Raw genomic sequence first — 12,703 nt, forward strand, 5'->3', positions numbered from 1 at the left:
CTTTGCTGTGCTGTTCTGGAGAGGCCTCTGATGGGGGAGTGTCCCAACGTGCCCTGGAGCTGCTGCTTTAGATCAGCCAGGGAGCAGCTCCAATCCCACAGGCTCCTAGGAAACTGTGCTACTGGCTTGAAGTGCAGATTTTTCAATCCACAGGGTGATTTTCCAGGTGGGATGGTTCATATCAGTTCTCAAGCCAGTCTTGTTTATTTAAAAAAAATTATATTCTGATATTTGCATATAATGTGGGAGGATTTCCTATGTTATAACATTAGAGGTAGATGCCCAAAAGGGATGTTGCTACTGAGATGGATATCCCATGTTTAAAACCCATGTATTTATTTAACTATTCAAAACAAGGCAGCTGCCTGCCTTCTTTGCTGGCTAAAAATGCACAGCATGACTGTACTAAGGATGCAGAAAAAAAAATCACTTTTTTTTAAAAAACAAATTGGGAGGCTTTTTTTAAAACTGCCTGAAGTAATTTCAAGAAACGGCTATAAAAGGAATCGCGGTACAAAGATGTTCGCCCTGTACAGAAATCAATTTCCAGACACAAGTTAATGGCTCATTATAACTTGCAACAGTTATTGCTGTAAGGTAGAAAGCATACTGCCATTTTACTTGGCTTGATTTTGCATTGTTTTCCTGTATAGTGCATGCATTTACATTTTTTATAAAGAATCAAAATAGTCTTAGTACCAGAACTTATAGTATGCAATTAGATGATCGTTAATAACTGGATATTACTATTATCGCAATGTATTTATTATGTAGCAATGGTGTTGACATTTTGACACAGTTAATTGCATTTTCTTAATCTGTTCCAGTGGAGTGCAGCCTGAGAAGAGATCAGAATGTTGTATCCAGAAGCAGAATGAAAATTTAACCAGACCAAAGGAAAATAGTATATCACCCCTGAGAAATTCTGAGAAAGAGGCTAAAGGTGTGTAGAAGTATATTATCTAATATGTTGATGCACTAATTCCAAGATTTGTATTGCAAGCATGTTCAGAAAAGAACTGTGATGCAAGAAATGTTACAAACAGTGAAATCTGCTGTCTACCCCATCGTGCTAAAAATGAGTACTGACTTGAACATTAATTTGGGAAGGATCTACATATGACTAATACAGAAATTGCACTTGATCTGTCAGGATCTGACACTCATGGAACTTAGACCCTTTAATTTCATATCTTCCAATTTCATGATTGGCTAGATTGAAGGTATTGTAAACATTGATAGCAATGTAATTGGATGTCCCCAGAGTCTTAGTATTATGTGATCTCCTATAAACCGCAACCTGTTCCACGTATTTCTCACAAGGAAATTCCAATTTTTCCTGTTGTGGTTAGAGGAGCATTATACCTGAAAGACATCAGTTTTTTTAAAAAAAAGTCAGTTTTTCCTTTCCTCTTTCTATCATCTGAATCCAATAACGAGTGCTGGGACATGATCCCATGTGCTTAAGTCAACCTTCTGTTGTCTCATCCAAGTGGCAATTCTGAATGTTAGCCTAGATGGTGTCAGTAGGTCATTCAAATGTAAGGGATATTGCAGCAGAGTCTGATCCCACCATTGCCTAATTTCAGCTGTGCATTTTCCAACAAGTGTTAGTTGATTGCATTCAGGTTCTACAATGCTGACTTTATTTTTGCCTCCCTTTCCTATCTGAGTTGCTGGAACTAGTTGGAATGACGCACTATATCCTGGTTGAAATTTGTTAACGGTGCAGAACAAGGATGGAATCTGGGAGTTTCCTGGTCTGTATGACTGAGTATCATATAAGCTAAGTAATAGTGGGAGGCTCCCAGCTGAAATTGTCCTTGAAATTAAAACTGCCATTTTGATCTCAGAGTTTAAAGATCCACTATCACAGAAATATTGTTGGTAATATTACTGTGCAAAATAGCTTCCTAAAGAATAAATTCCAACTATAGGTTCTTTAGTGTTGAACCTGCATATTTATAACTCAACATTGTACCCACATCTGGAATGCAAAAATGTCTAGAATTTATAAAATGACTTTAATGCCATACATTAAACGTGAAGATGGAAAAATGTGATTAAAAGTCAAATGTTAAAGGAAAATAATTTTAGAAAAGGGCATACACGCCCATCTAGCAATAGATGGCCACCTGTCTTGAGATTACTAATTTGGGAAGGAGAGCTAAAAGGAAGAAAGCAACCTGGCTCAGCTATTTCTGCGATTCATAGAAGAAGTAAAAAGACAGAGGTTCAGAGGGTGGACTGCCCTGCTCCGCATTAGAATGATAATCAATTGTAAATCGAAAGCTGATCTCTATACATGATGCTAAGAACAAGTAACATTACCAAAAATGCCTCATTCTTAAATATACCTTAAGAAAGAAGTAAATGCTTTTTCAATATAAAATGCTTACTCAAATTCCCCCTCTCCTGTTATTTTAAAACTGATATGCTTTGTAGTACTTAGCTGGTCCTAAAATTTCCTAGGTTGAATACCTGCTGATCATCACCCAGCAATCTTTGTTGCTCACTGGAGTAATTTCCTAATCGATCCTATAACTGGCATCAGCTGAATGGCACTGTGGTGAATTTGGAGAGTTGTCAGTCTTCATGAAGAAGAGAAATTGATTTTTTAAAACCAGTTTCTTACCATTTTATAGATTTATTTTCATTAGGTAGAGTTGTCAACATACTTTTAGATAAATGCCCCAACCCAGATCCCCCGGGGCACACTGCTAGTTATATCTTGCCAATCTGAGAAACGTTCATCACTCCTATTCTTCCGCTGTCCCACTATCCAAGCTGCACTTTAGCTTTTTAATACTATGATGGCTAATCCAATTGTGAAAATGAGATATATATATATATATATATATATATATATATATATATATATACCTCCTCTGGCTTTAAATGTTGTCATTCCCATCTTGCAGTATGTAAAAAGCAAAATACTACAGATGTTGGAAATCTGAAATAAAAACAGAAAATGCTGGAGAAGCTCAGCAGGTCAGGCAGTGTCTGTGGAGAAAGACAGTGTTAACATTTCAGGTTAATGACCTTTCATCATAAGTGGAAAAAGTTAAAGATTTAATAGTTTTTAAGCAAGTACGGAGCCAGGGCAAGTGAAGGGAGGGATGAAGGAACTAAAGGGAAGGTCTGTGATAGGGTGGCGGGCAGGGGTGATTAAATGACAAAAGGGATGATGGTGCAAGGCAAGGAAGGTAGTAATGGGACAAGTAAAGAAAAAAAAGATGGGTCTAGAAGAACTGTAAATGGCAGCAGCAAAACTATTAACAGCACCTGCTATCTGGGGAAAAAATGGGAGCAGTGGTTATGATCTGAAGTTATTGAAATTTGTGCTCACTGGACAACATCCCCTTTGATGCTTTCACCTCAACTGTAACGTTATGTTTGCAAATTTTGGAATTAAAAAACCTGTAGATTTTTGTGTGTTGGTTTTTGAACCGACGCACCTAGTAAGTAGCTGGTTTTGATCAACTATCTTTGGTGATCTAATACTAGTTCAAATGTATGCAGAGGTAAAATCTAGGATGCCTGCAGGACTGATGCAATTCATTTACTTCAGCATTTGAAAAGCATGAGTGAATTTTGGCAATTTGAAGTTATATGAAAGTGGCATATGTAGAAAATTGAAAAGTGTTGGCTTTTGTTTTCAGGTATTTGTAGAATAGGACAGACAGAAAAAGGAGACCAGCTGTGTGAACAGAAAAAAATAAATGAAAGCCAATGTGAAACAGACCTCCATGAAGACACACTAACAGATTCACCTCTTCCAAGCCCTAAGAAGAAAAGACTATGCACTGAACTTCAGGATCATTCTAGCCAAAGAGATATTAATAGTGCGGCATCTTCACAGGTTGGCCCACGTGTTTTTAGCAGTCATTTATACGATTTTTTTTCGAAAAAATATATACAACTGTAAGGTTTTATTTAAAACAATCTCAATTGACTATTGTACGTTAGGAAACTTGGCTTGGCTAATTTTGCTGAACAAAAACAACTTGCCTTTATATATCATCTTCAACCTAGCAAAACAGCCCAAGGCATTTCACAGTTGGGAGCCTGACCTAAGTAGGGGAGTTAGGGAAGGTGGCCAAAGTTGTGGTTGGTAGGATAAAAGGAAGTTCCAGAGTGTGGGAGCAAGAAGGCTGAAGGCTCTGGCACTGGTGGTAGTGAAGCTCGGGGACAGTCGACAGGAAGGAGTGAGGCTGTGGAGGGATTTGAAGACAAGAATAAAGACTTGAAAATTGTTGCACTGAGTGACAGGAAGCCAGTGGAGGTCACCAAGGCTTGGGGTTACAAGAGTTCTGTGTGCGATAGAATCTGTGCAGCTGAATTCTAGATGAATTGAAGATCTTGTAGTGTGGAGTTCAGGACTTCAGTGAACGACGTATTGGGAAAATGGACACTGCAGGTGATTAAGATGTGGATGAGGGTTTTGGCTGTAACATAGGGGAGGAGACAGGTGATAAATGAGGTGTAAATAGGAAGAATTGGTGATAGACTGTTTATGGGGTTTGAAGCACAGCTCACAGTCAAACAGAGCACCGAGATGTGTTACAGCTGTTTGAGCTTGAGTGGGTATCCAGGAAGAGGGTTGGGATTAGAAAAAGAGTGGAGTTTTTGCCGGAGGCTGAACAGGATGACTTTGATCTTGCAGTTGTTGAGCTGAAAGAAGTACTGGCATACCCACAATTTGATAGCAAATTTGCAATAACTTCATTTTCAGTATAGCAACTGAAAAGCAGCTGACAAGGACAGAAAACATTCTGCTCATGGACATTTCCTGTTGTTTTCTACTCTCTCTAGTTTTTTTTGGAGATTGTTTATTTTAAAATGAAAAAAGCTAGCTTCTGGTTCTATTACTTTTTGAAGTTCTTGAATATCCATTTTATGCAGGATGTAGGAAGGGGAAGAACTATGATGGGATGATGGTGTGGTGCCCGTAAAGGACCGGTTCTTTTAAAACTTCCTACATAGGTTGCTGTCACTTCAGTGAATCGCCAAAGCACGAAGGCAATGGCAGCGTGGCTACAAAATTGGCTAAGAGACAGAAAGCAGAGAGTAGTGGTGAACGGTTGTTTTTCAGACTGGAGAGAAGTATACAGTGGTGACCCCCAGGGTTCGGTATCGGGACCACTGCTCTTTTTGATATATATTAATGACGTGGATTTGGATAGAAAGAGCATAACGTCAAAGTTTGCAGATGACACGAAACTCGAAATTGTAGTAAACAGTAAGGAGGATAGTAGCAGACTTCAGGAGGACATAGACTGGTGCAATAGGTGAAATTTAATACAGAGAAGTGTGAAGTGATGCATTTTGGTAGGAAGAATGAGGAGAGACAATATAAATTAAATGGTACAAAATTGTTCAAAATTATAGGGTTTTGACAGAGTAAATGAGGCAAAGCTGTTTCTACTAGTGGGAGGATTGGTAATTAGAGGACACAGATTTAAGTTAATTGGCAAAAGAATGAGAGGGTAGACTTTTTTTACGCAGCATGTTTGATCTGGAATGCACTGCCTGAAAGGGTGGTAGAAGCAGATTCAACTGTAACTTTCAAAAGGGAAATGAAGGTATACTTGAAAAGTAAAAATGTGCAGAGCTCTGGGGAAAGAATGGGGGAGTGGGACTAATTGGATAGCTTTTTCAAAGAGCCGGCCTAGGCACAATGGGTCAAATGGCCTCTTTCTGTGCTGTATGATTGTGATAAAGGAAAACCCAACTAAAATGTTTTAAAGCCATTCTCATTTAAATGTAGTAGGCCACCTTTTATATTTGCTGTAGCAGTGCCATCAGTAGTAGTATAATGACGCAATACTTTTTTCCATTTGAAGCAGTAAATCCAATCTGGAATGGGATTTTCATTCATTGCCTCTGACCAAAGAGCATAAGAAATAGGAGCAGGAGTAGGCCATACAGCCCCTCAAGCCTGCTCCGCCATTCAATAAGATCATGGCTGATCTTTGACCTCAACTCCACTTTCCCGCCTGATCCCCCATATCCCGTGATTCCCTTTAGAGTCCAAAAATCTCTCAATCTCAGCCTTGAATATACTCAATGACTCAGCATCCACAGTCCTCTGGGGTAGAGAATTCCGAAGATTCACAACCCTGAGTGAAGAAATTTCTCCTCATATCATGGCTGACCCCTTATCCTTAGACTATGCCCCCTAGTTCTAGACACTCCAGCCAGGGGAAACAGCCTCACAGCATCTACCCTGTCAAGCCCTTTAAGAATTTTATGTTTCAATAAGATGACCTCTCATTCTTCTAAACTCCAGAGTATAGGTCCATTCTATTCAATCTCTCCTCAAAGGACAACCCTCTCATCCCAAGAGTTAATTTAGCAAACCTTTGTTGCACTGCCTCTAAGGCAAGTGTATCGTTCCTTAGGTAAGGAGACCAAAACTGTACACAGTACTCCAGGTGCGGTCTCACCAACGCCCTGTACAATTGCAGCAAGACTTCCTTACTCTTGTACTCCAAACCCCTTGCAATAAAGACCAACGTATCATTTGCCTTCCTAATTGCTTGCTGTACCTGCATGTTAACTTTTTGTGCTTTGTGTACAAGGACACCCATATCCCTCTGGACACCAACATTTAATAGTTTTTCATCATTTTAAAAAAAAATTCTGTTTCTATTCTTCCTACCTAAGTGAATAACCTCACACTTCCCTCTATACTCTATCTGCCACCTTCTTACCCACTCACTTAACATGTCTATATCCCTTTGCAGGCTTTTTACATCCTCCTCACAGCTTACTTTCCCACCTTGCTTTGTATCGTCAGCAAACTTGGATATGTTACACTCAATCCCTTCCTCTAAATCATTAATATAGATTCTAAATATCTGATGCCCCAGCACCGATCTTTGCGGCACCCCACTAATAACAGCCTGCCAACCTGAAAATGACCCATTTATTCCTACACTCATTTTTCTGTCCTTTTTAACCAATCCTCTATCCATGCTAATATATTACCTCCAACCTCATGAGCCCTTATCTTGTGTAACAACCTTTTATGTGGCACCTTATCGAATGCCTTTTGAAAATCCAAATATACTATATCCACTGGTTCCCCTTTATCTCCCCAGTTAGCTACGTCCTCAAAAAGCTCTAATAAATTTGTCAAACACAATTTCCCTTTCATAAAACCATGTTGACTCTGCCTAATCATGTTATGATTTTCTGAGTGCCCTGTTACCATGTCCTTTAATAATGGATTCCAGCATTTTCCAGAATACTGATGTCAGGCCCCGTTTTCTCTCTCCCTCCTTTCTTGAATAGCAGTGTTACATTTTCTACCTTCCAATCCATTGGGACCGTTCTAAAATCTAGGGAATTTTGGAAGATCACAACCAATGCATCCACTATCTATGCAGCCACCTCTTTTAGAACTGTAGGATGTAGGCCATCAGGTGCAGAGGATTTGTTGGCTTTTAGTCCCATTAATTTCTCCAGTACTTTTTTTTTACTAATATTAATTACTTTAAGTTCCTTACTCTCATTAGGCTCTGGGTTCCCCACTATTTCTGGAATGATTTTTGTCTTCTATAGTGAAGACATACAAAATATTTGTCTCTGCCATTTCCTTATTCACCATTATAATTTCTCCTGTCTCAGCCTCTAAGGGACCCACATTTACTTTTGCTAATCTCTTCCTTGTTACATACTTGTAGAAGCTCTTACGATCTGTTTTTATATTTCTTGCTAGTTCACTCTCATACTCGAGTTTCTCCCTCTTTATCAGTTTTTTGGTCAACTTTGTAGGTTTCTAAAACTCTCCTAATCCTCAGGCTTACTACTTTTCTTGGCAACATTATAAGCCTCTTTTAATCTAATACTATCCTTAACTTCTTTAGTTAGCCACGGATGGATCACTTTTCCCATGGAATTTTTATTTCTCAACGGAATGTATATTTGTTGAGAATTATGAAATATTTCTTTAAATGTTTGCCATTGTTTATCTATTGTCATATCTTTTTTAATCTAATTTTCCAATGTACCTTGGCCAACTCGCACCTCATACCTATATAATTGGCTTTGTTTAAGTTTAAGACTGTATTAAGTTTAAGACTCTCTAACTCAATTCTATCATATTATGATCACTCTTCCCCAGAGGATCCTTTACTAATTAACCCTGGCTCATTGCATAAGACAAGATCTAAAATAGCCTGTCCCCTGGTTGGTTCCATTTCTGTTCTAGAAAAGTGTCTTGAACGCATTACATGAACTTGTCCTCCAAACTACTTTTTGTCAATTTCATTTGCCCAATCAATATGAAGATTAAAGACCCCCACGATTATTGCATTACCTTTGTTACAATCTCTCTTTCTTGATTAATACTCTGTCCAACAATATAACTACTGTTAGGGGGCATATAAGATACTCCCACCAGTGTTTTCTGCCCTTTGTTATTTCTTATCTCCAACCATACTGTTTGTACTTCCTGATGTTCCGAGCCAGGATCCTTTCTCACTACTGTCCTTATGTCATCCTTTGTTATCAGGGCTACTCCCCTCCTTTTCAAAAAGACAGACAAAATGGAAAAGTCTAATACCCCGGAATATTTAGTTCCCAACCTTGGTCAGTTTGCAACCACGTCTCAGTAATGGCTACTAGATCAAACCCATTTATCTCTATTTGTGCTATTAATTCATCCGTTTTGTTACGAAGGCTTTATGCGTTCAGATAAAGCACCTTTTAATTTTAACTTTTTTTACTATTTTTTTTTCTCCCTGATTTGACCTTATTCATTGATGCACCATTACCGGTAAACTCTCTGTCCCTTCCTGTCGCACTCTGCTTATCTTTACCTAAATCACTACACTTTTACACTTTTCTACGGCCTTGACGTTTCTCTTTTAGATTTATAAATTTCTCCTCACCTGAACCATTCTCCGACCCCCCCCCCCCCCCCCCAACCTCATTTTTGGTTTAATGCCCTATCTACCATCCTAGTTACTCAATTCGCCAGACCACTGGTCCCAGCCTGGTTTAAGTGGAACCCATCCCAACGGAACAGCTCCTTCTTTCCCCAGTACTGGTGCCAGTGCCCCATGAATCGAAACCCTATCTCCCACACCACTCTTTGAGCCACACATTTAACTCTCTGATCTGTTTGACCCTGTGCCAATTTGCGTGTGGCTCAGGTAGTAATCCAGAGATTAGTACCTTTTTGAGGTTCTGCTTATTAATTTAGACCCAAGCTCCTCAAACTCCCTCAGCAGAACTTCATTCCTAGTTCTACCTATGTCGTTGGTTTCTACGTGGACCACAACAACTGGATCCTCCCTCTCATGCTCCAAGTTCTTTTCCAGCCGTTGGAGATATCCTTAACCCTGGCACCGGGCAGGCAACACAGCCTTTGGGACTCCTGGTTGCAGCTGCAGAGAACAGTATCTATCCCCCTGACTGTACCATCCTCTACCACATTCCTTTTTACTTTCTCCACCCCCGCCCCACTTGACTGGCCTCATGTACCACGGTGCCATGGTCAGTTTGCTCATCCTCCCTGCAGTCTTTGTTCTCATCCATACAAGTAGCAAGTACCTTGTACCTGTTGGACACAGTCAAAAACTGAGACTCCACCATCACTACATCCTTGTTTTCCCATACCTGCCTGACTTGCAGTCATATCCTCCTGTCCGTGACCACTGACCAAATCTGAACTACTACCTAACCTGAGGGGTGTGACTGCCTCCTGGATCAAAGTGTCCAGATAACTCTTCCCCCTTCCTGATGCATCTCAATGTCTGCAGCTGGGGCTCCAGCTGAACAGTTCTGAGCCGAAGTTCCTTGAGCTGTAGACACTTGCTGCCGGTGTAGTTGTCTGGGATCACGCTGCTCTCCACAAGCTCCCACATGCTGCAGTTACGACACACCATCTGGCCTGCCATCTCTATCTAACCTTGTTTTATATATTTAATTAGTTAAAGCTTTTATTCACTCAATATTTTTAGTTTTATTAACTAATTAGTTTATCTAGTTTGTTATTAATTTAACAAAGTGGTAGTTACAGTTTCCCAGCTCTTAGTTTAAACCACTGTCTGAGCTTAGAGAGCAAAAAAAAAGGTAATACTCACCAAAGGTGCCAGTGGTGGCAAGTATGAGTCATGTTTGATGTTGGACCCTGCATTTTGGGGTCTGACCACAAGCAGGCTGAGCTGGTAGCCCGTTTGCGTAAGGCAACATTGCGCTTTTAGCATTACTGGCCTATTTGGACATTCCCATGGTTGATGGGAAAGTCTGTGGCCAGACTGGCAAAGCTGCAAATATGACTCTGTACTAATTGCATTAATCATGTGTGGGAGCACAGAAGTCATTATTGCCTTTGTGAAAACCTCCTGTATGTGAAGTTTCCAATTAGCAAATCTGCTTGCAATAAAGGGCAGAATTAGCACAATAGATATTGGCACAGTTACTGAATGACTGACTTGTATTGTTTGTTTAATTTATTCCCGGGAGGTGGGTGACACTAGCAGGGCCGTATTTATTGCTTATCCTCAGTTGCCCTGACGAGATGTTACTGGGCCTTCTTGACCACTGCAGCCCTCTCTCAATGGTGTTTAGGTATGGAATTCAGAATTTTGACCCAGCAATGATGAAGCAACAATGATGTATGTCCAAGTCAGGATATTGTGTGTCTTGGAGGTGATAACTTTCGAATGACTTTGCCGCTTTTGTGCTCTTCATGGGAGCAGAAGGTGCTGTTGAAGTAAGATTGAGTAGCTGCAGTGCATCCTATAAATAGTACGTACTGCAGCTAATAATTGTGCGGGTGGATATTCAGTATAGTGGCAGAGACACTGATCAAGTGGACTGCTTTGTCCTGGATGGTGTTGAGCTTCTTGATGATATGACTGCATCCATTCAGGCAAGTGATGCTTATTCCATCACAATCCTGACTTGGTCCTTTTATAAATAGCGGAGATGCTTTTAGGAGTCAGGATGTGAGCTGCACATTGCGGAGTTCTTGTAGCCGTGGTGTTGATATGGCTGGTTCATTTAAGTTATTCTAGCCGCTGGTGACCCTATGTGTTGATGGGAGATTTGCGATGGTAGTTCCTTTGAATGTTGAAGGACGTCATTGGTCTTTTTCTTGTTGGTGATGGTCATCACCTGGCACTTAGCTGGTACAAAAATTACTTGCTACTTGTCAGCCCAAGCCTGGATGTTGTCTAAGTTCTGCTGTAGGCTGGCATAGGCTACTTCAGTATTGGAAGTTGTAAACAATTTTACAACACCAAGTTATAGTTCAGCAATTTTATTTTAAATTCACAAGCTTTCGGAGGCTTCCTCCTTCGTCAGGTAAATGCTTCCTCCTTCGTCACATTTACCTGACGAAGGAGGAAGCCTCCGAAAGCTTGTGAATTTAAAATAAAATTGCTGGACTATAACTTGGTGTTGTAAAATTGTTTACAATTGTCAACCCTAGTCCATCACCGGCATCTCCACATCAGTATTGGAAGAGCTGTGAATGAAATTAATGCTGTGGAATCATCAGAGAGTGCCCCCACTCCTGACCATATGACAGAAGGAAGATTACTGATGAAGAAACTGAAAATGGTTAAGCCGAGTATACTGCTGTGGAAAACTCCTGCAGTGATGTCTTGGGCCTGTGAAAATGGCTTCTGACAACCATGTGTCTGATGTGACTCCAGCCACTGGAGGGGTTCACGGGAACATAGGAACAGTTTTGTTAGGCAAGGGTATTAAGGGTTATGGTACCAAGGTGGGTAGATGCAGTTAAGAAACAGATCAGTCATGATCTAATTGAATGATGGAACAGGCTCGAGGGCCTGAATGGCCTGCTCCTGTTCATATGTTCCTTCCTAACAGGTAGACCATTCAGCCCCTAGAGCCTTTTCCACCATTCTATTAGATCATGACTGATCTTTACCTCAACTCCTTTTACTAGCAATCTTATCGATCTCAGTCTTGAAAATTTCAGTTGACCCAGCATCCACAGCCTTTTGGGGGAAGAGAGTTCCAAATTTCCACTACCCTTTGTATGAAAAAGTGCTTACTGATTTCACTCCTAAATGGCCTAGCTCTAATTTTAAGATTATACCCCCTTGTTCTAGGTTCCCTCACCAGAGGAAATACACTTTTATATCTACCCTATCGAATACTTTTATCATTTTGAAGACTTCAATTTGATCACCCGTTAACCTTCTAAACTCAAGAAAATACAAACCAAGTTTATTTAACTTGTCCTCATAATTTAAGCCTTTAAGCCCTGGTATCATTCTGGTGTATCTGCACTGTAACCCCTCCAAGGCCAATATATCTTTCCTGAGGTTCGGTGCCCAAAACTGAATGCAGTACTCCAGATGGAGTCTGAACAAGGCTCTGTACAACTGAAGCATCACTTCCTCTCTTTTGTACCTTGAGATAAAGGCCAGCATTTTGTTAGCCTTTTTGATTTACTTTTTGTACCCGTGCACTAGCATTTGTCCACCCTGAAATCCCAGCAACTGCTTCAGTAAGGGACCCAGATTTAAATAATTTTTAAAAATCACTTTTTTGGTGGGGCAGGGTTGGGACCACAATCCACTTTTTGGTGGCTTAGTGCACCCATTCCATGAGGCGGAGGGAGAGGGGGAGGAAGAGGAGGGAAAGAAGGGTGGCGGGGGCAAGGAATAGGGGAAATAATGGATTTGCTAGGACACCTTGGTGCAATACT

The 12,703-nt window shown here is 40.4% G+C and overlaps 1 protein-coding gene across 3 annotated transcripts in view; it reads left to right on the forward strand.

Annotated features, from left to right (window-relative positions):
- The window catches only part of senp7 (SUMO specific peptidase 7), a 77,816-nt gene that overhangs the window by 30,713 nt on the left and 34,400 nt on the right, over nucleotides 1-12,703 (forward strand). For all 3 annotated transcript variants that reach the window (XM_067993098.1, XM_067993099.1, XM_067993100.1), the window contains 2 exons: nucleotides 828-943; nucleotides 3,666-3,865. In XM_067993098.1, the coding sequence (XP_067849199.1) occupies nucleotides 828-943; nucleotides 3,666-3,865 (316 nt within the window). The remainder of the gene's footprint in view (nucleotides 1-827; nucleotides 944-3,665; nucleotides 3,866-12,703) is intronic.

The sequence above is a fragment of the Heptranchias perlo genome, chromosome 11 (genome assembly GCF_035084215.1).
Source record: "Heptranchias perlo isolate sHepPer1 chromosome 11, sHepPer1.hap1, whole genome shotgun sequence".
NCBI classification, from domain to species: Eukaryota; Metazoa; Chordata; class Chondrichthyes; order Hexanchiformes; family Hexanchidae; genus Heptranchias; species Heptranchias perlo.